The sequence below is a fragment of the Conger conger genome, chromosome 9, assembly GCF_963514075.1.
Source record: "Conger conger chromosome 9, fConCon1.1, whole genome shotgun sequence".
Taxonomy (NCBI): domain Eukaryota; kingdom Metazoa; phylum Chordata; class Actinopteri; order Anguilliformes; family Congridae; genus Conger; species Conger conger.
Genome location: NC_083768.1, coordinates 31,103,219 through 31,130,275, shown reverse-complemented (window position 1 = coordinate 31,130,275; position 27,057 = coordinate 31,103,219). Strand labels below are relative to the sequence as shown.

Genomic DNA, 27,057 nt, shown 5'->3' with positions numbered 1-27,057 from the left:
TGGCACAATAAAAAGTAGACCATTGGTTTCCTTTTCCAGTTTGCTCAGGTGTTACTCAATAATACATTATAATCCTCAAAATTGTGGCTCAATTTTATGTCTGCCTTCATTAGCCCTATCACATTCACCAAAGCTATCTTGTATGTCATAAAATGACAACCCCTTTGCACACAGCAAAGGCTGAAACAATCCATGATATAACCTATGATCATGGGTTATATCATGGATTGTTTCAGCCTTTGCGGTTATATCATGAAACCACAGCAAATATATATCACAGCAAAACCAATGCTGGCAAGCAACATTTTCAATATGTCAAGCGACATGTCAATGAGGCACCTATGTGCCACCTAGTGGTAGCTCTGGATGCTGTATGTCAGTGGTTCTCTACAGGGGGGCAGGGGCCACAAAGGGGACCAGGGGGCCTTGAGATTATTATTATTGAAAGCTTCAATCTAAAAACATTAAGATAATAAGTAAGCAGTTATTTGGCTGAATAAATAACACAAAGGTGGTAACAGTAGGCTATATGAAACATAATAACCGTTTCACTTTCTGTCTGACACTAACAGTTAAGGATGTTTGCTTTGTAAATATTTGAGGATTACTACAACTGCAAATGTTTTTAAATCACTTTTATGTTCTTTTTGGGCTCAGTGGAATAAGCTCAACAAACTGTGTTGGAGTGCATACAGATGGAGTCATGATGACAGGCAGACAGGTCATGTGGGGGAGCAAAAAGGTTGAGAACCATTGCTGTATGTTTTACTGGTTTAGCAAACAGTGGTATCATAGGTTACCATCCAGTTTGGCATGAAACCTATTTTATGAAGTTGCCGGTGGCATTAAAGTGGCAGTTACCGGTGACTGACTGACAGCCAGTCGATTTATTTATTATTATTTATTTATTTATTACTTTTGTTGCTGTTGCTATTATTTTTGTTTTTTGTTATTGTCTCAGGCTTAATGCCGGGTGAAAACGGACTTATAATTTATTTTAGTAGGCTACTACTTATAACTTGTAGCTCAGTGAAGAATGATTGTTTAGAGAATGGCTGGTGTATATTTTAATTCAGCCTAATCCATATAATTAAGAAATTGCATGTTTCGCGCTGTTCGGGCTCCTCCATTCGGGCCGCCTTCGAAGCACCTTGCTACTGGTCACATGCACTCCTTCAGGTCCCTCCCACCCAATGTCGTTTAAGCACGGCTCCAAGGCAACCGAAGCTGCCTCTTAATGACGTCAACTGGCCAACAACAACAACAACAAAATCAGTGCTGTCAAGGCCGTGAAGCGAGCTTCGTGCGTTTATTTCAAATGGCAAGTACGACAAGAATAGGAAGCGACCACACCGGGGAAGCGGAGCCGGACGGTGAACGCCCAACGGAGGCTTGCGCCCAAGCTGCGGGGACAACGGAGGCGATGATGAGGCAAAACGTCCAGCAGTCCGCTAGTGGCCGACAGTTCGGAGGCAGGGATCTGCTCAGCGGTATTGCAGAGGTGATTACCTGGAAGAGACCTCTGCGGAGCACAGCCGTCTTCTTAACTACCAATGTAATATTCTGGTAAGAATACATCATACTTTCGCAGCACATATTCAGCTGTTTTGTTTGCGTTGGCTTAAATACCCTACAATAAAGTGCACCATCACATGTTTTGCACATTTTATATAGCGAGGTTATAGCATACACTATTAGCCGTGGGTAGTATACTGGTAATAACAACGCCAGGTCTATGCATGCCTTTTGTGTCTTGTGTCATGTATCGAAGGTGGAATCACTTTCGATTTAATGTCATTTGTCTCATTGTATGATCACGTGACTCGCAATAATATGTTTATGTTGTTCTTCAAGTTCAGGAATAATCTAATACCGTTATGAAATGCTTGTAACATTATAGCTGCTGGGTGTGTCGAGCACAATGACGCATTAAATATTGACTAGTTCTGTGAAGACGCCCTTCTCTTGTAGTGAAGAGTAAGCAACATTATTGTTTGTGTTTCTTTACTGGCATCAGTATTATTGCCAGCCTTTCATAGTGTGATGGTCATGAGACAGATTATTGAATGAAAAGTTAAATGGTCTTTCAGGTATTTCCCTTAAATATTTTCTTACTTTGTAAGCAGTTATGTTAGCACTAATGTATTGTTTAGTGTTTTCTTCTGGAAGCATTTGTGGCCTGGATTTTAGAGGCAAGAGCTTATGCTTCATATCTGGCAGGAGCAGTGCAATTGTGTTCCATGGGAGAAAGTTTCTGTTGTGATTGCCAATTCTGAATTGAACTAAGCTTGAGATAATGTGGGGGGGGGGGGGGGGGGATGACGACAACAGATGTGGACTCTAACATACTCCTGCCAGAGCATTTTAAACAAAGAACCTGAGAGCTCTCATTTTGCCATTGTTCAAAGAGACGCAAGCAAATAATTGAAGATATATTCAGATATCCCAGACTATCTGTCATTGTATGATTCAAAGTACCTTGCAATAAGCACATTTTAGCATTTTGGAAATGCATGTTGGGGAAAATGTAATGAAATACAGCGCTAATTCTACTTCAAATTAACAAACCAGTGCTAGCAGTGCCCTCTAGAGGACAATGTAGTGACTGCTATTTGCAGTGTTCTCACGGGCCTTACTATGTTTGCACACACATAGGTTTTGCATATATTTTTGTTAGTCGACTACATTTTTAAACATGGAAAACAAGTTTGTTTGAAATGATGTGTGTATTTGAAGAATTAAACAGTTTAATGGGAATTTGCGATGTCAATGTGCAGTGTTGAACTTCACTGTGTGTCCATCCCTTAGTTCTTTGTCTTCTATTTGTTAGTGCTAATCTGTATGTTGTGAGCAATTAGCTGATTTGAATCCGTTAATCAGAATACCTAGCTTCCCCTGCAAAGGACTTTTTGTTTCAGCTTAAGCTCACTACACTGTGGAACACTGCATTAGCAGGATGTACCTCCCAACAGCCACAACCGTTCACATTCTTTAGTACACCTGTCAGGACCTTGTATTGCGGTGAGGATACTGATAGATGTGGACTGCCTGCAACATGCCGAATTGGTTAGGGAATTTGAGGCTATTGCTGCTTATTGAGTGGCTAAATTGCTTGACTGCGAACCAGAAGTTTGGCGGTTAAAGCTCCAGTGTAGGAAGGACCACAGAAATCAGATAGCGAGGCAATACATGCAAAATGCAAGCAGCTGACCTAAGAGGAAGTTCCCGAAGCACCTTTTCTTTTTACTGTGTTCAATTTGGGCCGGTCTCACCACTCCCTGCATGCCTGCACACGGTAAGGTGCATCCACACTGAGGAATGAGCCAGCCGCTCTCTGTACTGCAGGACTTTTTAACACTCAGTCTTAACACTCCCGTCTGTTCCTGCCTGTGAACTGGCAGCATGGGAGAATGGCCGATGGTGTCAGGCTGCTATGTTTGTTTGGTATTGGCATGGTACCCACCAGTCCAGTGTAGAATGCCGACCCTACTTTCCAATTAACTATTTGAGCCCAGGCTCTTCTGTGTTAATTGCAAAACAAGTAATTTGTCTCCGGTGGGAAATTGACTGCAGTGGTGCTTTGCTATTAACTCCACTCCAAATAACTAATACAGTAAACACTTTTAATTGTTATGTTAGGTGATAACAAAACTTAATGGTGTCAAAAAATGCTGGACAAAAATGCCAGGTCACTACTCAGCGAAGTGCAATGTGCAGTAGTGCTTATATTGGATTCCCCTTTCTTTGCTTGAACTGCTCCTTATCTGGTTTCTGTGTGTGTGTTCCTTGTGTGTGTGTGTGTGTGTGTTTGTATTCTTTATCCATTAGGTTTGTGGCCCTTGGATCCTGGAGACTGTACTACACACTGGCTTTGAGCTTGATAGCCTTAGTGATGGTTCACATGATGAGAGACATAATGCTGTCCAGACGAAGAGGTAAGTGCCCAAGCTCATTTATTAATTCACTCATTCATTCTGTGTTTGCTCCCACGGCAAATTAAATCACAACTTGACTTCATTCCTCTACTAAATGATTCCTGTACACTATATTGAAAATCATATTCTTGAACTCCTAAATCAGAGATTTTAATTAATTAATGTTAGTTAACTTTTTACTTATCTCTGGTTCCGGTGGCATGGACTCTTGCATGGTAAAATTGGAATTATTTCCAGTGAAAATACATACGAACAAAGAATAATTTGTGTTTCATAGTCCAGAATCCCACACTTTAAAATTAATTCCATGATTAGGGTCTAATGGCTATGGTCACTGAAAAGGCTCAGAAGTAATGCATATGCTTATACTTATACATGCTTATACATTAAAAGCAGTTTGATTTAATCTGGCTTATTCTTACAGTCCTGACTGGCTTTCACAGCATAAAGCCAGTGTTCCCAATATTATTGAAACTATGTTGAAATGTTGCTTTACATGGACTGCTCTCTCTTTATGTAACATTGAACTACTTTTAAAACATAAGCCCTTTATACAATACCTTTTCCTCTTGCTTTCTTGCTTACTGTTCAGGGAAGAACACAATTGCGGCCTCTGCTCACTCTCGTTGGAGAACAATAGGTTTCTAAACTGATTAATACTCATATTAATACTTTAATCTTCAGATATTGTTATTGACCTGCATGTGGACATAAAACTTGTGCATGGATGCTGAGATGCCATAAATAAAAATGGATGAAAAATGAACCAGTTTAATGTTTGGTGAATGAAAGATACTATGACATACATGTACTGTATGACTAATGCAAGTGCATTTCCTGTTCTTTACCATAGGAGCCTACATATGGAGAAGTATGAGTGAGAGGTAGGTAATTCATGCTTTTTGTCACTTCTGAGGCCATGGTAAGATATGAGTAATATCATTTCCTGGTAATGACTAGCTTGACTGGATTAAGGTGGGCCAGTTTATGTGACAGTATATGGGCCAGGCTGCGGTAAATGTGAAATATGAAGCATCCCCTCTTGTGGTAGAGATCTAGTGAGTTAGGTTTCAATGGTTCCCTTCCAAAAATACTGCACGCAGATGAATAGTCTGAATTGTCTGATTGTAATGTGGTTCTGGGGTTCAGTGCAGTGACCGTGCTGCCTCTGTTTCGCACAGTTTGTAGTTGACAGTGTTCTCCTTTTGGTTTGACATGGGAGATCCCTCTTCCCTCTTCCATACAAGCCTCCCTCTGTGGTCACAGACCTGCGTTTGACCATTGGACAGACGGTGTGGTTGGAATAGGTTACACAGGCATTTAATCCAGGCACCGCTGCATCTTGGTGCTCCAAGTTTCATTACAAAAACTGTACGCTGTTCAGAAATAAAGGTAACAAACCTCGTCATTTGTCTGTAGTTCATCAGTGAGGCGCTTTCAGTGAGAGGCAGTAAGATCATTTATGGCTTTGTGTGCTCCGGAGTGGGCCTGATATCAACCTTTCACCTGTCAGCCACTGAGTTGTGCTGGGGGCTTTTATAAGCACAGCTATCTCTGATCTCATGACTTTCCCCTTCAGATATCCTGGGGCTTATTCTGTCCACTCAGGCCAACCTTTTTAAAACATCCAGCAGCTTGTTATACAGCTAGCAATCCAAATATTTATTTAAGCAACCGTACACCTTCCATATTGTTCACTCTCATATCCTCCTGAGACCTGAAAGAAAAAAATGCTTTTTTATTTTATTGACATGATGTCTTGGATGACAAAAACTTGTTGCAGTGAATGCATTTAAAATAAATTAAATAATATATATATATATATATATATATATATATATATATATATATATATATACTATTCACAGTTTCAGCTTCATGATAGAATGTCAAGATTGAGATTAAGATCAGAGACTCTGATCTTAATCTCATGTCTCTGATCTACAGGGAACACAAATTAATTGGCAGGTCTTTGAAGGATACGCCTGGTGTTTTTAAACACTTGATCTCTTGCCTCAGAAAGTGATTATGTATTTTCCTCAGACCTACTTGACTATTATAATGAATCATAGATGGAAAAACTCTGACACTTGCAGGGGTTCCTGGTGTTTATTCGACCTCAAGTTAACTGCCCGATCGCTTAAAGTGATTATCTGGATTACGGATCTTGTCAGCTGTTCCTTTGTTGCCTGCAGGAGGTCAGACGATGTAATGAGGAAAGGAGTATGGCAGGGAAAGGCATCACGCATGCTGACAGGCCTTTCTGACACATGCTAAATGACACCTCAGTTTGTCCTTATTGTTTTGTGCTGACAACTGCATAGTCAGACACATAAGGCAATAGATATGAGAATCATTATCATTTACTGTTTTAGTAGACTACCTTCAAAAAGCGCTATATAAAATGTAATTATCTATCTACCTTGTCCCGGTGGTCTTATCCAGACATAGGGGCTTTGGTGGTCTTATCCGGATCATTTCCTGACATACTGAGTTTATATCTTCAGCAGTATTCATTTCATAGCTTACTGAAGGAGAAGACAGCAGCTCTCTGTTCTGTTCTATTCCCGTGGAGGACTAGACTATTGATCAGTCAGCTCTTAGACCTGCAGGTCCACTCTCCCAGCAGGAAGATAAGTGTGATGTCAACTTGGGGTGACCAGGGTTCATTATTGAATTAGTGTACACAATCATATATTTTATTCATTGATATATCTGTCAAAGAGTATAAATTGATATTAGCCTGGATTCAATTAATATCTGTCCTTAACTTTGACTTTCACATCAATGCATTTTCTAACTTGAGACCGTTTGGTGATTAGTGGACTCACCAAACACTATTCATCAAAAAAAAGGTAGAGCATAATTGTTAATGACACATATTGATTGAAACCAGCCAATTACCTGAAAAAGTAGTATAATAAAGTATTCGTTCCTCCCAGTCTGCCTGTTATTCATTTTTTCATGATGTTCCCTATAAAAGCCCCCTAAAGAGATATTTGGTGTATTATGTCTTGCTGTTCTGATCACAAACTTGCCATGAAATATCTTATATAGTCCAGGGCTGCATATCAAGAAACAAGGATGTTTGTTGTTGCTTCACTTCCAAATAACAAAAGTGTGATAACAGCAGGACTCTTGTACATCCGATTCTTTCTTCTTAAGTATGGTGTTTCCTTTGATTGTTAAGGGACTGCAGCATGGTCCAAAAATGTTTTCTTCATCACCCCCACCCTTTCAATAACTAATTAGACAATGACTTAAGTCTTATTGTATAATACTTAAATGGTATATAGATGCGATGGCATTGAATATGTTTATGGAACCTTCTTGACAAGAAAGATCTTTGGTCAAACACTACCAGTCTCGCTTCAAGTCTTTCATTACAAAAAATAGTTATTTTGTAGTCTCCTTTTATACATCAAGTTTATTTTTTAACTATATTTTAAGTAGATTTAAATGTTCTAGAACCTCTATTGGCCCATTTTACATAAAGTATTTCCTGGGATTACACTTTAAGCCTACCATTGGTGAACTACTTCTGAACTGTATTCTAAAGTGGAATACCTGACTGGCTCCAGGATTTTCATGGCAAGAATGTGTTGGGATCTCAGATCGAGGAATTGATCACCGCAGACACTTATATAACAATACTCTCCAATTAAAATGTCTCCCAGAAAAAACATGAATAAACCGTGGCCTTTGTTGGTGTATTTCAAACGTGTGATCCAAGTTTACTTCTGGAAAGTAAATGAAAGTGCACTTTAAGTACACTATCTGGGATTAAGTTCTGAAAAAGTGTACTTAAGAAATGCTTTTATACAGTTTTTGGGGTTGACAGTCATATTTTTTACACGTTTATGAGCTTCCTGGCAACCAGTAGCTTTCCCTTGGTTGTCGGACAATGCCGTGGAATACGCCAAGCTTCTGTGTCCAGACGCATCCATAAAGTGACGGCGCTCTATGCACTGTAAATACTAATTTAATTCCGTCTCCTGAGCCTCAAAACAGGTGTCAAGTGAAACTTTACGCAATGTGTGGTCTCCCAAAAGTCCTTAGTGCGACTAATGGGCCATTTTTTTATCAGGGATTGCGTGTTACAGATCTCAGCTTGCACGTCACAACTTTCATGAAACAAGCCCCAGTTTAGCAGTTAGGCCTAACATGACCTCTACCTTAAAAAAAGCACTGAATCATTGCTTTTCAGATGCACCCATTGTTCCCTGTGGAAATCTGGGCATTGAGTTGAACTGACATAGTTGGCAGCCACACAGTAAGTGCTTGTTGGGGTAAGCTACACGATTAAGGTTAACTGGGTTGTACTGGCCCGGTGAAATTCTCCCTACTCTGCCATCAGTTATGCCCTACCAGGGGTAGAAATGCTGCCTCTGTCTTGCCAGGAGATAAATGTTACAAGAAAAATTCTGAAGAGCAGAAATTTCTCTCCCACAAGATCAGCTTGCATATTGCGTCAGGTGTAAACCATAATATACTGTAGACAAAAGTATGGGCAAAGTGACAGTGAAGTCGCCCATTCACTTCCCATGTGCTTCTGAAACCATGGAAGTGTAGTTTTCATCTCACCATGTTGAAGTAATTGGAGCCAGAGACTGCGCAGTAGGCAGGGTCATGAAGTCTGGGTGGGGTTCAGATCTTCCATTAAAGGTAAGAGATGCAGTGACCTGGCAGTGTTGCAAACTGTCCCTTAATGGCACAATAACTTAGTTTTAACATAAGTTGGCATTTGGGGAGACATTTTACAAAGAAAACCTTTTTTTATTATGTTTAAAAAAAAAAAAAAAAAGATTGAGTTTTGAAAAATGTATTTTGGCTTTTTTTCAAATTTGTATTGCGCTTTTCACAGAAGAGTGTCACAAAGACGCTTTACAGAGTAACCAAAGGGAATTTAAAATATCAGCCCTAAGCCCCCAAATATCATGTGAGGTAAACAACTCCATTATGGGGAGAAAACCCCTCAAACAGTGGAAAGAAAAAACTCCCAGGTAGGAAGACAGTTGAGATGGTAACATTTGATGTATTAAACTAGTAGGTAAACTAGAAAGTCCATATGGAGGGATGTAGAGTCTGAGGTTCAGAGGGTAGGTGGATGAATCTGTAGCTCCAGGATGTGTCAAAGCGTGGGCTGGACCATTGGAGGAGCAGGGCTGCAACAGTCCATGACCTCAGAGGGGTCTGGTTGGAGTGGTCCATGAGCACAACAAGATCAGGAAGTGAGCCTCAAAAGAACAAAGCTGCTATTCGTTGGTGTAAACCAACTGCTAGATTGACAGTTAACTTAAGCCCACAGGGGAATCGGTTATCAGGCATGAAATTCCTGTATTCCTAAAATGCTTTTTAGACATTTCAGAAGCATCCCAGTCAAGCCTTGGTCTTAAGCGACTCAACCGTAAGAAATGAAATAGCAAAAACGGGCTCACCCCTCAGCAGGTCAGCTACTGTTGATAGTTTGGAAAGTTAGCAAGCAGATTCAAATCGAAGTGGAGGGTCGAAAGAATCCATGACCCAGAGGAGCGAGACACAGAAGCTCAGCCAATCTGACAAGCCTGCTCCGAAAACCATCTGATAAAATCCGCTCTGATATAGAAACCGTCACCGCCAGAATATTTCCCAGCATTTTTCACGGCTCCAAATCTCACATCCCTTTTGGCTCCAGCATTTCACTGCCTGAAATGTGCTATCATGTGTCCGCATCCGTCAAAGTGTCCCCAGGAGAACCGTGCAGAAGGTTCCCCGCCAAGCTGGCTTTGGAGATCAGCCAAAGCAGCGGTTTTGGTGACAGCTGTGCCCCAGTTAGTAAGAATGTGCTGTTGTTCTCTGTGCCGCCTCAAAATACCTCCATCCCACACAGCCACCTTAGCTGTGCCAGATTTTAATAGGATATTTTGGGACATTGATACAAGTTTTGGGGTAATTGAGTAAATCTTTCCATCGGTCTTTGTTACATTTTTCATCCATTTAATTTCTTAGTGAACAGTCTTTTTCATTGTGAATTGACAGAGCTTTCACAGATAATTTTTGAAATCATTGGCATTTACATTTATTGCCATGTTTAAATTTGTTGACTCTTATAATTAAAAGAAATATATTTGCAATATACTATTGTAAGTCCGTGTAGTACAGTGCCACATGTATATATGACTTTTATAGCCAGCGTGGTATTGTAAATACCTAGAATCTGCATAACACTGTCAGTCTTGTCCCAAGGTAGGTTCAAATCAGGACATTAAAGGAGAAAGCCTTTACTCAATTGTGCCAAGCCCTAGGCCTCTATTACAACACATTCAACAAGTTCTATTCAAGGAGGTCAAATTCAAGGGAAGTATCAGATTCATGAGATACCTATGAAATATTGATAGTCATATTATTGTAAACTGCTCCTGTTGTAGCAGCATTTTGTGTCTTGGTGTACAAGGTAACAGGTCTTCCTTTGGTTTGTTGGAGCGGTGATTTGGCATTTGTGCTGTCGATGTCAACAGGGAATTATTTCCCTGCTGGCCTCCCTCATGGCAGAAAGCAAACTGTGGCTAAGCCTTTTAGCTGCTTGGCAGGATCCCACAGCACGAGAACGAGCCTATTTCACCCTCTCCATTGGGGCACATTGGGGAACTTCCACGAGACCCCGCTCACACAACGGCTTGTTTACCTCGGCAGCAGGGTCGGCCTCAACGTCGAGTTTGAGGCCTCGCGGCGGGGTCGACGTCGATGGCAGAACGTGTTAGCCGCTTTCTCGATAAGCCGATGAAATTGCAGCAATCAAAACAAGGGTTGGGCAAGTGTTCCCAAAGGAGAGAGCAGGTGGCCCCTTACCAAACACACGCAGACAACACACACACCGTATACACACCCATGTCAAGACTGAGGCCCCATTGGTGGCCTGACCAGAGCTGAACCCAACACTCTGTGCTAAGAGTTCCAGGTAGTAGGGGCTTGATACCCTCCAGGGAGCCCCCGGGGGGAGCCTATTAAAAGAACAGCCACCCCCAAATATGACCAACGTACAGTAACAGTTCAGGGAAATGTGGAAAAATTATAATCGTACATGGGGGCACTCTTCCCAACAGACTTTAATGGCATGTTATTTAATGTGTTGATTGATTTATATGGTTTGGGGCATGTTGAATTAAACACAGCTGTATTACCAACTCTTCATTACAAACCCTTTTAGAGCTTTCCCAGTGATGAGAGCTGGTGGTTGTTAGTCACGGTTGTTGACATGGTTACCAATTATTTCTAGTTATAAATGAGACGTTGATAGATGGAAATGTGTGCTGGTCGGTGCAATTTATAAATTCATTGTAACCTTTCCGCAACTGTTCCATCGCCAGTGCTGTTTGTCCTCAAGTCATGGCTATATTCAGCACACGTTTGGAAATAGAAACATGCTCAACAGCGTTCTGTTGTCAGGATTGGAGCAGATGGCGGCGTACCGTGTCTTGTGACATTGTGTTGGTGTGTCATGTTAATCGAAGGGGTTGGTGCTGGCAGTTTGCTTGCTCAGGGACAGATGATCTCTCATAGTGCTCTGTCCACGATCAGGAAGCTGCACAGGCCAATCAGAGCTTCAGTTTTCCGACTAGCTGGGGGTGTGCCTAAATATGGATCCTGTGATTGGACGGGGGTGTCAGAAAGGAGGGATGAAATGCCAGAAGCTGACTCTTGGCAAGAATTGAATAAGCGATCCTGACCCTGCTTTGTCATGCTGCCGTGGTTGATGTGAGAATAAGAATGAGGTTTATGCCACGGCAGCTGCAGCTTCAAAGGGCACATACCCATGAGATCATCATGCTATTGAATTTCACTGTTTGGAAATAACCACCAAAATAACACATTTGACCCAGTTTATCAACAAATGTGGCAGTATATTATATAATATCAAGTGATGCCCATTTTCCCTCGGTCAGTTATTAACAGCTTCCTGGTTCATTTTTACAGTAGCCTAAAACAGTTTCAACACTCCACTGTTATTATGATGATAAACTTGTATGCATCTTGCTAAGGAGGAACACTTCCTTAAAATTGTCTTTAAAATATATCTCAGTGAATGTAGTCAATTTCCAGACTCCAAATCAGTGCAATTGTTTGAAATGTTTATTGCTACCTCAGATTGAAAGAGTTTTAAACACGCCAGACGTTTTTCAGACTTCTTGAGTGTGAAAACTTGGTAAATCATTATGTTTTCTTTCGTTTACGTAATTCTTTATGCTGTTGTCATCTAGCTATCATTTCCATGGAATGTCTCATAACTCAAAAAACAATACATGTGGCTTCAAACCCCAGAAACTCTTAATGTTTAGCTAATACAATAATATACTGTAATTATAGTTCCTGAAAGTTCCATTCATGCATAGAGGTTGTGTGGGCACTGATGATGTGATGTGCACGTCTGGTACCCCCCTTTGTGGAAGGATCCAACGCAAGCTGGACCCCCCCTCCACCCAAAGGAAAACCAGAAGACAAGCCTGAACCGGCTGGAGCTTTTTGAGGGTCCCATCCCCGCCCATCGCGTTGCTGCCTCTGGAATGCTGTGTGACTGATTTATTTATAGGGGAGTAGGTTGAAATAGCCAGGCACAAGCTCCATTCAAGATAAACAGGAGGTGTTCACTCTCCCGCGCACTAGAGACTAGCATAGGTCCAACTGGCCTCTGAGGCTTGGCCCGATTTGAGGTCTGATAAGGAAAGCCGTTGCTATTCTGACTGCTGGTTTCCGAGGGACTTCCTGAAAACCCAGCGCTTTCGAGATGGCTCCTGAAGAACAGCGGAGCAGAGCGGGGTTAAGGTAACCAAGCCTTTTTTTTGTATTTGGCGGGTTTTTGGTGAATGTGCACAGTCATCTGCTGAGGTGGGTAATCTTGGTAGTTTCAAAGCCATAGATTAGGACTGTTGGATTAGTCGATGGAGAAGGAGTACCATTTCTCAACATCCCTCTAATGTACAGCATTTCACTACCCGAATGTGGTGCTTTTGTGTGTGTGGAAGATACTTATCTTGATTCTTAGAAGGATTGTTTAGATTTTTGCCAGTTAAAGATGAGCTGAAATGGAAATTAGAGCAGCACTAGCTTCCATGATGTGACGTATGCACTATTGGACCGGATCTTTCGAGGGAATTTTTGAAAGGCGGGGAGTCGATTTTACTGACGTCAAATGCGTGCTGCTGTGTGAAGAGGATAGTGATTGGAGGGGAACATTTGACATTTGATCAACATACACGCCCACTGGTACACTTTCTCACTATCTTGTAAAATCTTGTTTTCCAGGAAAATATTATTAGTATTTCAATTATTTCATTTTTTTTGGAATATATACTTTCAGACGTGTTCATATGGTTATGAAGAATTGACTGAATTGAGGAAAATGATTTGATTTCAGCTTGTCTTTAACACGTACCATGGTGAGCTGTATCAGAATTTGGGATTCAATGTTACGCTGTTTAAGCCTTGCTCACCCTCACATGGTCTGTGTTGAAGGCTCAACTATTCTCTCTGACCTCTGGTCACATGGTCTTATCTATGTCTATGTTCTTTATCTATGTTTAATTGTTTAAGATAGGTGTATCATTAGAACAGCCTGTCTTGCATAACATTCCTGGCCAGCTGAATGGGCTTGGTCCAGCGGCATTAACAGCACTTGTGGTGAGGTGTGTGTTTGAGCCAAGCTTGTCAGTTCTCATTACCGGGCTTTTCCCCCAGCCGTTAGGCCCCTGTCCAGAAGAGGGCAGAGAGTGTCATGTGCTCTCTCTAAGTCCCCTGTTCAATGTTTACACAGGGCTCTGGCTGCAACCGTAGGACCGTAACCCAACCGCGGCACACCTGGTGCCTAAGCCCACGCACTCCCGAGCATAAACATGTTTGCCGTCTTGTTTCGAAATATGCGGACGCGTCAAACACTCGCGCCCATTTTTGACATTGTTTGCGGCTATTTTTAAAAAGCCCTGGCCGGTCAGGCTTGTTAGAGGATCAGACATGTCGCTCTCTGTCTCACTGAGGAGATTAGTAACAGTGGGGATGGGAACAGGGCAGCTTGCGTGTTTGCCAGCTGTTGGCTGCATTCTCTGTAAACCTGGACGTACATTATTATGGTAAAATGTGCTTGGTTGATTGCTTGAAGCTTGGCTTTGTAGAATAATAGGTTGGTCCTGCTTTTTTCAAGCCAAGGCTATCATGTGGGGTGACCTCTGTCTCAGTTTCAGTCTGGTATACATGCACATTGAAATAGACACCCTCACAGACCTCCAAATGCACAAGAACACACGCAAATGAGTACACACTGGCAAACAAACACACACACAGTCACAAACACAGACAAACTTACATACAGTAGTAAATGAGTGTATTCTAAAGCATCTACATTACAAGCCAGTTTAATGAATGGGCAAATGTGGGGCATCTACTAGAATCACCTGGAGAATGCCTGGAGAATAATTTGCCAATAATTCATGTACAGTAGGTAACAAATTTGAATGGAAGCGCTAAATGGTATACCAAGTACAAGCATTTATCCTCAATAATACTAGAAACTTTGTATACAGCCTCTACCAATCGACCAAATAATTATTATACTTGAAATATTAACTAAAGCATAATCTTAATTTTAAAAGACTAGTGTAAATCCACTGTATGCAGTAGATGGCGTGTTGTTGGGGGGGGGGGTGTACATGCGTGTGCTGGCCCTCGCTCACAGCACGTTGCGGGAGTTGTGGAGTCACGCTGTCCACGCACACGCTCTGTCCTGGGCCCTCGTCTCACACGGAGGCGCGTGCTTTGAAAGTGAGAAGCGATAGAGGGCTGGCATTTCCACGAATCACAAGGGTCATCACGGGAGGGTCACAACGTCGCTTGAGCACGTGGTGCTGGGGAGGGGAGGTTTAGGAATTGACTCAGGAGACACCCACCATGAGCTTCAGTATCGAATAGCTCTCAGGACTCATCAGTCATGTCTATGGGAGTGAGCTGACGAGACTGTGCATGGGACATGGGGGGGGGGGGGGGTCCATGGATGACAGGTCGCCAGATTTGGTGGGAGAACAGCTGAAGCTAGACAGCAGGGGCCAGGGGGACGGGGCGGAGGCAGAATGGGGGGGGCGAGTATCTGTGATGGGCAGGGCCTTGTAAAGACTTCCGTTTATAGATGGTCAATGCTTGCCAAGCTGGTCACGCTGGAAGATATTCCAGGACTTTTTGACCTCAAAGCCAACAATTCTTTTTGCTGGAGAGCTGAGGGGAGGGAGAAGCAAGAGGGGATATTAGGCTGTCTAGCAACCTGTTCCCTGTCAATTCCTTTTCTCATTAACAGAGGTCTTTCTGTCACATTTGTGTCTGATTCAAGAGCTATTGCCAGGTGTAGGATTGGCTCAGCTCTTTTCCTGCTATTTTAGAATGCTAGATATAATACTAAAGGTATTCTAAATAACTACTGTCTTCTCAAAAAGTATTGGAACAGCAAGGCTAATTCCTTTGTTTTTGCAATACACTGAATACATTTGGGGTTGAGATAAAAAGATGAACACGAGACAAGAGTTCAGAATTTCAGCTTTTATTTCCTGGTATTTACATCTAGATGTTTTAAACTACTTAGCACCTTTGGTATCAGACCACCCAATGTTTTGGTGAGCAAAAGTATTGGAACAATCATGACACTTCCTCCACCGTGCTTCACAGATGAGCTTGTATGTATGGATCATGAGCAGTTCCCTTCTTTCTCCACACCTTGGCCTCTCCATCACTTTGGTAGAGGTTAATCTTATCTCATCAGTCCATAAAACTTTGTTCCAGAACTTTTGTGGCTCATCTTTGGACTTTTTTGCAAATTGTAATCTCGCCTTCCGATTCTTACTACTGATGAGTGTTTTGCATCTTGTGGTATAGCCACTATATTGCTGCTAAGTCTTTTTCAAACGATTGATTGAGGTACCGTCTCTCCAGCCCTATGGAGATTGTTTGTGATGTCACTGACTGATGTTTTGAGACTGTTTCTTCACAGCTCTCACAGTGTTTCTGTCATCAACTGCTGTTGTTTTCAATGGCTCTGATCAATCTTTTCTAAGCTTCAAAATGGCTTGCTTTTCTCCCAAAGACAGCTCTCTGGTCTTCATGTTGTTTTATCTTTTCTAACACAAATGCAGTCTTCACAGGCAAAATCCAAGGCTAAAACCAACAGTAGACATTCAGAACTATTTATTGTTTATCTAACAGGACACATCTGGGCAACAAGAACAACATGTTCCAATTTGCTCACCCAAAATTTGGGTGGTCTGATGCAAAAGGTGTTTAAGTTGTTTAACAAATAAAGATAAAAATACTAGGAAATAAAAGCTGAAATTCAGATCTGTCATATCGTGTATATCTTTTGACCTGAAACTCAACTGTGTATTACAAAAACAAAGGAATTTTCCTTCATGTTCTAAAATCTTGGAGGGGACTGTATGTCTGTTTTATTAATAATATATGTGCTTTGAGGGCAAGCACTTATTGCTTGACCACAAAGCATGTATATGATTGTGGAAGACATCTGACACATTACATAAGCATGCATACTACATATATATAGTACTGGCGCACACTATGGAAACACTGTGCTTAAAGAATAAGTTTAGCACAGTACTTTTAAAACCCTGGGGCCTTTGTTCTGTTTTTGTTTCTCTGAACTATTTTCATTTGTGAAAGTTATATTCTTGCCCATGAGTGGAAATTATGTGTCCATCAGTAATTTTAAATAAAGTATATAAGCAATATTTGCGTTAATATTATCAATTTATGTACAGAAATAATGGACAAAGATACAAAAAATACATGTTCAAGCGATTATAAAATTTCCAACAGTAATGAATTAGACTGCTCAATTATGTACATACGTAACTAATACAGACATGATTATTTCTTGTTAGCGCAAATGCTAATACTTTTTTTTATTGACTATGTATTAAGATAACAGTAATTCAGACACAGATAACTTAATGGTAAATGGTAAATGGTAAATGGCAGGCATTTATATAGCGCCTTTATCCAAAGCGCTGTACAATTGATGCTTCTCCATTCACCCATTCATACACACACTCACACACCGACGGCGATTGGCTGCCATGCAAGGCCCCGACCAGCTCGTCAGGAGCATTTTGGGGTTAGGTGTCTTGCTCAGGGACACTTAGACACAGCCCGGGCGGGGGATCGAACCGGCAACCCTCCGACTGCCAGACGACTGCTCTTACTGCCTGAGCCATGTCGCCCCATATGTAATATTATAATATGGATATAATATTCATTGTTTTATTTCCATACAGTGTGCTAGATTACAGAGATAATACCCCTCAAAAAATTGTCACTGTCCCAATATTTTCAAGTCAGACCAAAGTACATTGTTCCAAAAGGCTTCAGGCTTCTCAATATTCCCTTTTGCATACTTCAGATAATTAATTTTCTGGCAACTCTGCCATGTAAGTCTTTGTTTTGTAAAGCACATTGTATTGTTGTCCTGTGAACAGCTAGACCTGTGTCTGCTACTCTTTTTTTCAATTCTTTTGCAGTGATGTGTGGGTTCTTCTGAGCATTTCTCACAAGGTCTCGGGCCATTTTATCTGAAATCTTTCTTGGTCTTCCAGACCTTGCCTTGACTTCAACTGTTCCATTTATCTTCCATTTTCTAATAATATGTCTGACGGTGGAAATAGGCAGTTTAAAAAAAAGAGTTTTTTTAGTCTTTGCTGGAAATTAACCGTCTTCATTCTGAAATCCTTGGACAGCTGTTTAGAGGAACCCAAGTTTGTTAACACCAGACAGAACAGCCACTGCAGTTGGATACTTTTGAAGGCGTGGAGTTACCATCCATCCATCCATCCATTATCTGAACCCGCTTATCCTGATCAGGGTCGCAGGGGGGCTGGAGCCTATCCCAGCATACATTGGGCGAAAGGCAGGAATACACCCTGGACAGGTCGCCAGTCTATCTCAGGGCACACACACCATTCACTCACACACTCATACCTACGGGCAATTTAGACTTTCCAATCAGCCTAACGTGCATGTCTTTGGACTGTGGGAGGAAACCGGAGTACCCGGAGGAAACCCACGCAGACACGGGAAGAACATGCAAACTCCACACAGAGAGGCCCCGGCCGACGGGGATTCGAACCCAGGACCTCCTTGCTGTGAGGCGGCAGTGCTACCCACTGCGCCATCCGTGCCGCCAGACGTGGAGTTACCTAAGAATAAAATTATACTCACCTGTCTTATTGAAGCCCTAACGAGTAAATCACCTGGGTCTGGGCCTTGGTAATAATATTTTCAAAAAGCAACAAATAATAATCCAGAATGGCTCCTAAACTTTTGCACAGGGCCCTTTTTATTTATTAAAATAATTTATAAACAGTAAAAAATGAAAATAAAAAGCAACCTGGCTTTAACATTTGCAGAAAGGTCTCATGTTTACCATTTAGAGTTCATGTTTGCGTTCGATCACTTACAGATGTAACAGACAGCAATACACCAACATTCTGGGTAATATACCTTCTTCTCCGACTTACCCAGACTTAGGTGACCCAGGCTTTTACTTGGACTGAAAGTACATAAAGTATTTATTATATTTGCGTACATTTATTTGTTAATGACCACCAAAATCCGAACTTCTAATGTGGTCACCTCCCCATGGAATATCTGTTGAATGTATTGTGGGTATCAGATGGTAACCAGCTACATCCTGGCCAGCAGGATTTCCGCTGAAATATGCCATTTTGGTGAACAACTTGAAACGTGTTAAAGTAAACAATTACAGCACCTTTCAGAGAGACGCAAAGGGGTTATCTCCTTTCTAATATTCAATGTTGCTCATCTTCTACTTCGTTACCCCCAGCGTTTTCAGATTCTCGGCTATGTTTATTGCCCTGCATGGCACGACTAGCCTGCTTTCAATTAACAAGAGAATTAGCACGGTGTTAAATGGCAGTGATCTTCTCATCGCTTGCCACAACCATATCTCTCAGGACATTGTGCGCTATTTCGCACCTGTCTACATACAGAACAGCTGCGCGGTCTGTCTGCGACCCGATCCTTCATAAACATAGCCAGTGTTATTCAATCTTCCCACCCTTTACTTTCCACCGCTTACCCAAGGGACAAAGAAGGACCTAGCATGTATACATGCAGTTTTGGACCCAATGACTTTCAAACTTATGACTTTATAGCAAGGATTTTCACTCTCAATTGAATACATCTGACTAATAAGAAGCAGCTGAGAAGCCAACAGTCTAATCACATTGCGTCCCCTAAAATGGGGGGGCTATAAATAAGAGGGCATGTAATTCCTACACGGATCACCCAATATGGATGGAATTGTACTGCTGTCCAAATACTTATGGACTTACTAATGTCTAGGCTGGCTTTGTAAAAAAAAAGTGTTCTCACAAAATAAGGAACCGTTGACACTAATTCCATGACCATCGTAAAATAGTGTATACAGATAGAACTGTGACCTTCACCGTTTTCAAACGGTATATCCTATGACCATGTTGATAGAAATTATCACTGTGAAAAAGGGGAATGCAAATAAACCCTCCAGTGCGACTTATGGGATAAAAGCATACATAGGTCATGCCAACCACTGATCTCTTTCACATCAGCCTTGGGAGGTTTTGAACTGATATTTTACTTGCTGACCCTGAAGACCATATAAATGTTTAACTTCTAAATGTTTTTTATTTTTGACTGACATGTAGGAAGTATCTGGGGTGGGCAGGGAGTGGTAAAACCCTCTTTACATGCATATTGAGAACATTGACTGTCTTGGTGTGCAGCCACCTAGAAATAGGTAGGTTTGGGACTTTTCACGGCAACCTGTGGTCTAGAGTTGTTGCTGTCATTGTTAGCATATGGTTTATCGGCTGTGTGCCATTACCCAAAACCTGACATTGATGTCTGGAAAAGTACAGAACTGACATCTTACCATATGTGGAAAAATGTGAGGAACCACATTCATTCCTGTACTGTGTTGTCCAATTTATGCAGCAGTACTGACAACAAAGGCTTGTGGCCAATTTACTTATTTACTCATACATTTTGGGAATTCTTTGTCTTACAGTTGATTGATTTAGCTACTGAGATGTTTTGTTGTGTTGTAACAAGCAAAATGACTATGCTTGAACATGTCACAATGCTTGAACCTGTCAACAAAATTTACACTGTTACACCGATGGATTTTTATTCAATAATAGCCTGCTCGATATTTACATGCAAGACTTAACACCATAAAGACAAGCATAATCACAACATTAAGCAACGATCATCTGACATCTGTTAATATTTTTGCATGTGAGAAACTTCTAGTTTATCCAGAATCATTATGTCTTATCTATAGTTATAGAAACATGTTGGAACTGTGTTCCTTTCAGTGGCACGTGCAGTTTGATGCTTTGATGATTTGATTAAGTGATTTGAAATATTCTTTTTGCAAGTCAACTGATTTTGGCCTTCTGTGCATGGATTTGTTTGACTGGACTTGTTGTGTTTGTGTTCAGCTGGGAAGTCATTGACTCTAGCCAGGAGAGCAGGGAAGAGGCTAGCCAGTTCACAGACTCCTGGATGAGCTGCAAGCTGCTACTCCAGGAAATGTCCTATTTCAAGCAGCAGAACCCTGGAAAGGTATGTCCAAAAACCCAAAGCTGAAATCAAAGATCAAAATTGCATTGTTGTTGCTCTCTCTCTCTCTCTCTCTCTCTCTCTCTCTCTGTCTCTCTCTCTCTCTTTCTCTCTCTCTTTCCCTCTCTCTCTCTCTCTCCCCCCCTAATGAAATGACCATGTGATACAGTTGTCACAGATGCCAAGGTCACAAGGCGGTTCCTTCCAAATAGCTCATTCCATTTGACCTCTCCAGCTGGCATTTGAAACGTACTGATAAAAACAGTGTATGGCTGTAGAGTTATGCCCTCACATATCAGCGGTGACCCAGGAACATTTATCTTTTTTACTTCAAGCCTGAGAAACATGGCAAATGGCAAATCTAAGAATGAAATTGTTATAATAAATCAGTTGTAGGAACAGAGCTTGACTCTTCTTTTGGCATAAATTCAGGCATGATCATTCCAAAACCAACTGTCATACTGGTCTACACCACTGGTGACAGCACTGTTTATTGCTGTGGAATGGTCTTGGTCCAGGGCCCAGTGACCCATGGTTAATGAGAGAGGGGAACCCTGGCTGAAGAATTATTCTGCAACTGACTGCTATTTGTGGGTTTCAGTTCTGCCTGCTGGCCTGCAGCTTGTGCTCCTTCTTTGCTGTCCTGGGACGATACATTCCGGGAATCGTCATTTCTTACATCGCGGGTAAGTTTATGAAAACATGGTGAGTCAGAGGGAGGTTGCCCTGCTGCCAGGTCGATTTCTAAGAAGGCACAGGTATTAGACACGATCAGTTAATAGGTGGTCAGCTTGAATTCAGTGATTAACAATGTTTTTAATGTAATAGAAATCAATTTGGGTGGCCATAAGCAATATTGAAGGTCCTAATCAGTATGCATTTTCTGTGGTGATACATTTGATGACCTCTCTGCCTCCCCACTCCAAAACTATGAACAGTTGCGAGTTAAGGACAAAGCAGGTTAGATTGAATATAGAAGCCCTCCATTGGTGAGTGGAGATTTTACAATACATAGGAACACAAGGAAGAGTTGACGTGGGGATCAGACTCGCAGATTATAGAGTTTCCTTTAAAACAACTCAGCGGTTTTCATGAATTAATGAAATGAAACAGTATTAGGTGGCACGGATGGTGCAGTGGGTAGCACTGCCACCTCACAGCAAGGATTCCTGCCTTTCGCCCAATGTATGCTGGGATAGGCTCTAGCCCCCCTGCGACCCTGTTCAGGATAAGCGGGTTAGGATAATGAATGAATGAATGAAACAGTATTATGACTGTCCTCCTCCCAGTGCTCGCAGTCTTCCTTTGGCCGCTGCTTTCATCCCATGAATTTGGGTTGTGGGTGGATTCAGTTCTGCAGAAACTGGATTTCGGAGTCGGGGACTTCCTTCAGAGAATCAGAAAGAATCATGGTAAGAAAGAGTCCTTTCCCAACAAAATTCAATTAAAAAAATTAGTATAATAATCATGCAAATAATACACATGTACGATATATTCAATGGAATAACACAAATATACTGTATGGGTAGGTATATTATGAATTAATATGTACTTCTTCATGTAAGAATCCTGAAAGGAAGTTCATATTAATCCATAATATATTTCATTAATGTAGACATACAGTACATACAGTGTGGTTCCATGTCAGGTTATGTAATTTCCAGGTCGTGTGGTTCTGTGTTGTCTCTTTCAGAAAAAAGAATTGCTCAGAGACAAGAGGAGAGCAGTGATACTGACCTGTCTGCACTTTTCCCCAAGGTTTGTTCTGACCTCATTGCTTCCATGCAAATGCATTTAATATTCACTTCATATAAGGTCTTCGGCATGTCTGGTCTGGAAGGTTGGTGCCATTCGGTCTCCACTGTCCTGACCTTTGGCCTGTCTTTACTCAGCTGGATTCATCCATTTGCAAAGAGCTGTCTGTATCTGACACCGAGGTGTCCCAGGCGACCTGGACGGAGAACACCTTTGATCTGTCGGAGGGACACACCCCTGTCACTGAGGACTCAGAAGGTGAGTTCCGCATTCACTGAAAGATAGCACACTGAAAGATAGGACATCCTATACTTCAGAGTTTCCGTGCTCATTGCCCATTATGGATTAGCCACTTGTTGTCCATTCCTAGCTGGAGACGTCAATAAATACAGGCAGCCTATTCTCCTCTGCCGGTGCAAGTAAGTGGAAACTGAGTTTTGTCAGATTGGATTGAGACTAAGCCACCCATTATAGTCCAGTGCTTTGAAAAGATGAATAAAGACACAGGCAGCTGGAGATGTTCCTGTCTGTCCCTCGGCTTTAGACCTGGATCCCCCCAACGGTCAGGACGAGGCCTTCACCAGTCGGCTGGCGGAGTTCCCGTCGGTGGAGAACGGGACGTGGACAAACAGTGACGAGGAGGACCTGAGCCTGGGCCCCGTGGGCAACGGCCGGCCCCAGCAGGGGGCCCCAGGGTCCCTGGCGATGGAGCTGATGGACCGGATGGCCGGGGATGTGATAGCGGCAGCGGTGACGGCGGCCATCCAGGAGCAGCTCCTCCCCTCCGGCCCCCGCCCCTCCGCCTCGCATCAGCCTCTGGACTTCACCGAGGACTCTGACAGTGAGGCGGAGGGCTTTGAGCTGCTGGACCAATCGGAGCTGGAGCAGCTGCAAGGTGAGTTGGGCCTGGAGAGAGTGGCCCAGGAAGCCCCTCCCAAACCCTCGAAACCCTCCTTCTTCTCAAGACTGCTGGGCCGCCAATGATTACGAGGCTGTGGGCGGAGCCCTGGGAGTAGGTGGGGCCCTGCACTAGGAAGACTGTGAGGGTCATCGGCTGGGGAGCCCAATACAAAATATGGTATTCCTTTCTTTCTTTCCAGTAGAACCCAATCATCCTGAATCAAACTATCAACAGAAGTGATAGTCCTCGGATGGATGTGCAGGAGGGGTTACTTTGGACGTTGATAACGTGAGCGTGTTTCTGGAAGAGTCTGTGACTTTAGCAAACTGCTACCCCCCCAACCTGTCTTGCTACAACACAACAGCACTGGAACAAGCAAGAGGGCTAACTAGTTAGCATCACAGGTGCAACTGTCAAAGGACTGAGCTGTGTGCTTCCTGACCCACTGCCAATCCTTCTGGTCTGTCACAACCTACGGCTATCAGCTAAACCTGGCTGGCCCACACTACTCCACCATGCCCTCAAACACAAAGACAAACAGCCAGACCTCATTAATGCCCCTTCGTGTTCGGATAGGTAACATGTAAAATAGTCTTCTTCTGGGAAGGTCTGTGTGCAGATTCAGACCGATTCATCACAATACATCACAACACATCCATGTTAGAAGCATGAAAGGACTTTCCCAGTGAGGCCGAGGCTATTGAAGAACCCTTCATGTCTACTTTTTAATTTTTTATTGTAGCATTACTTAATTTTTCACACTGTATTTTAAGGGCCTTTTCAGACAATTAATATATACATGGGTACTTACGAATAAGCTTTAAATGTATGATATCAAATTAGAAAATGCATAGAATCATCAACATTTTGGTTGTTTGTGCAGTCCTTTGGTGAAGGAAGTAAAATGGCAAAAGAATCAGAAAAATATTAAAAGTACATTTTTAACACCGCAATTATTTCTGGTTTTATTTGACCAATTTGTGATTTATTATATACCTGTTTATCAGTTCATTACACATTATAATTGCATCATGATGAAGTAATATTGGATACAAACCCTTTGTCTGCCAAACAAAAATCTCTTAACCGTTAACTCTTTCTTCAAGCACTTCTTGTTTTGCTTCACTGAGATGGTCTACTGTAGATTTTTAATGAAGTAATATCAATGGGTATTGCATGGATAATCCTGTTTTATGTGCCCACATTGTGTATTTTGTGCTTTTACCTCAACATACACATTTTTACATAACATATGCACTTCAAAGAAAACTGAAATTGAACTGACATCTTAATGTAAATTAAAAGACATTTGATCCTGATAGAATCTCAAAATGGCCCTAGCTATGGCAGTCATGGATATATTGTTGACTGTAATGACAAATTGACATTTTTAATGTTTTTTTTTTATTAAATCATACTTTCAGGGTGTCTGATTTATTTTCCCCGGGGTACAGACATTTTAAGTGCAGTACAGGTAAAACCTTTCTGTATTCATGTTTTAGACAGGATTGCAGGACATGAAAATGTTTTAGTTTTTTTAACATCAGAAATGTTTAAGATTGAAATCTATAGTTCAAATTGACATTAGTAATCACATTCTGCATTTACTGAACATGTCTTTAAATGCATCTTCTGTCTTTAAGAAAAGAAATTCATTTCTAAATACGTATATACAGTACTGTATATACCTGTACACCAAAGAATGCCTTGTAAGTAATCCTGCAATCATCTAGATGACCACTGGATGGAGTTAGATGCTTGATCCACCTCACAAGCAATCCTTCCCCCACTAAAGTAGCACTCTGTATTCTTTTCATACCAAAATCCAGAATAGTCACTTTTTCTGTTTGCAACATATGGCATAATGTAGTAATATCCTGGAATGTTTTCACTGATTGACTGTAGCTTTTCTGTTATCATGTATTCTGATTTGAAAGAATGTTCACATTTGCAACACACCAATAACAAGACCAAATTAAATCTAATGTTCATGTTTCAGGCAGGGAAAGCAGGGTACGATATTAAAATGCGACAAGAAACGTACATTTGAAGAGAACCACTGTTAATGAGCTCCCATTTCAAAATGTATTATGTCCGTTTTTGAAGGGATGTTGATTGTTCTAGATATCAAGGGGTGCGGATTTCATGGTTGTTCATTTGCATTGATTTACTCACATTTAAATACCGTAAATTCCACCAACATCACAAAAGCCATCACCTAAAGTCAGTTTAATATATGAGATATTCACATGATTTTATGTCTCAAGAATGCTGATAATTATGTAAGTCACAAAAGTTAAAAAAGGAACAGAGGAACATGAAATAAGGAAGTGGTTGTCATGGACAAAGTTGCATTTTGAATGTTTAGGATTTGAACATTAGCAATAAACATCAGTACAATTAGTACAAACATTGGTGTTGCTCAGCTTATGTGGTATACCATAAGATCTATGCTATCAAACTTATTCTAAGAGAAAAGGCAAGGAAATTGCTTTAAGGCCAATGGAGGATGGAAGTCATGACTATGTACTGGTAAATGATGAATCCAGTTAGTAATTAATTCAATCAAAACATATTTGTATTAGGAATTATTGTAATTCAGCAAACCAAATTTCCCACTTATATTTTCAGTCATGTACTAGCCATGCACACAACAAATTACGATTCTTTGCATACATTATCAAAATGCAAATTGCTTGAGCTAATCGATCACACATAAAACCAGTATAGTATATCATTTCATTTCATAAATATGTGTGCATGTGTACAATTGATAAACCCATGAAAATCAGCATGAGAATCACAGCGTGCTAATTTTAAAGAGCCCATTATGTTTCATAACCCACAGGGTTTATGACATTTAAAACTATTACATTGTGAAAATAATCTCTACATTTGTTATATTTTTGTATATCTTCTAGTTAATCTGTTAGCTTCTACCTCCTCTTAAATCTGCCTTATCATAAATGTTGGATGTCCTACTGTACTTCACTGCATACCATTCTTTTTAAAGCATTGTAATCAATTGATTGTTTTACTGTCAAATAAAAGGTCAATCTTATTAAACATTCTGCTGTATTATAAGTCATCATGCAAGCGTGTACTGTACAGTAATTAATATCTTCACATGTATGACTTCAGGTGTGTCGTCACATATCATACAATAGATAGGACAGTTAAGAAAATCATATAAAATCTGACGTCTGATGCAATATGGTTTTTATAACTATACATATTGCAATGCAATGAGTGAGGGTTTTCGGGGTATTTACATCCATCCGGTGAAGCATGTAGTTCACGATTACAGCCTTATACAGTGCAGTCCATAAGAAAGTTCTGAAGGTTTGTCCAGGTTTAGCCTGTGTGTTACTGTGAGGTAAAGGCTCGTGCTGAAGCGACAAGCCCAGGAAAATAGTTCTACATCCAGCCAAATTCTGCAGTTAAAGCAGCACTCTCCAAAGGAGGCCATGCCCAAGAGATTAGGACAATCCTAAACTTTAGTAATGTGTACACCATGCTCTCTCAAAAAAAAAAAAAAGTTAGGCGCCTGCCAAAAGTTAACTCTTTCATAAATGGATATGGATCACCAATTATTTATCATCAAATAACAAAAGTAACAGTAGGCAGATGAGAAGCATGGGTTTTAATTGTTTCTTACTTATCAGTTAAGGCAATATATGCACTTAAAACAAATGCTCATTGTATCTGTATATGGATGTGAGAATTAATACATTACTCTTCTGTAAAAATTTTTTTAAATGTTAGACATTCTTCTTCAACACTGTCTTCTGCTTTTTCCTTGATGGGAAACCAAAACTTGAA

The 27,057-nt window shown here is 41.2% G+C and overlaps 1 protein-coding gene across 6 annotated transcripts; it reads left to right on the top strand.

Moving 5' to 3' along the window:
- Positions 1-1,222: 1,222 nt before the first annotated feature.
- On the top strand, positions 1,223-26,301 carry retreg1 (reticulophagy regulator 1). Of its 6 annotated transcripts, none has more exons than XM_061253365.1 (11): positions 1,223-1,566; positions 3,829-3,935; positions 4,528-4,575; positions 4,789-4,819; positions 20,459-20,582; positions 21,181-21,265; positions 21,869-21,991; positions 22,273-22,337; positions 22,472-22,592; positions 22,879-23,229; positions 23,438-26,301. In XM_061253365.1, exons 1-11 carry the CDS (start codon positions 1,238-1,240, stop codon positions 23,473-23,475), a joined length of 1,422 nt encoding a protein of 473 aa, XP_061109349.1. In that variant the 5' UTR covers positions 1,223-1,237; the 3' UTR covers positions 23,476-26,301. The 6 variants fall into 6 exon arrangements, with proteins under 6 accessions (XP_061109349.1, XP_061109348.1, XP_061109350.1 ...); XM_061253364.1 differs by having other exon boundaries at positions 23,435-26,301; XM_061253366.1 differs by lacking the exon at positions 23,438-26,301 and adding an exon at positions 22,705-22,753 and having other exon boundaries at positions 22,879-23,111.
- Positions 26,302-27,057: the final 756 nt, after the last annotated feature.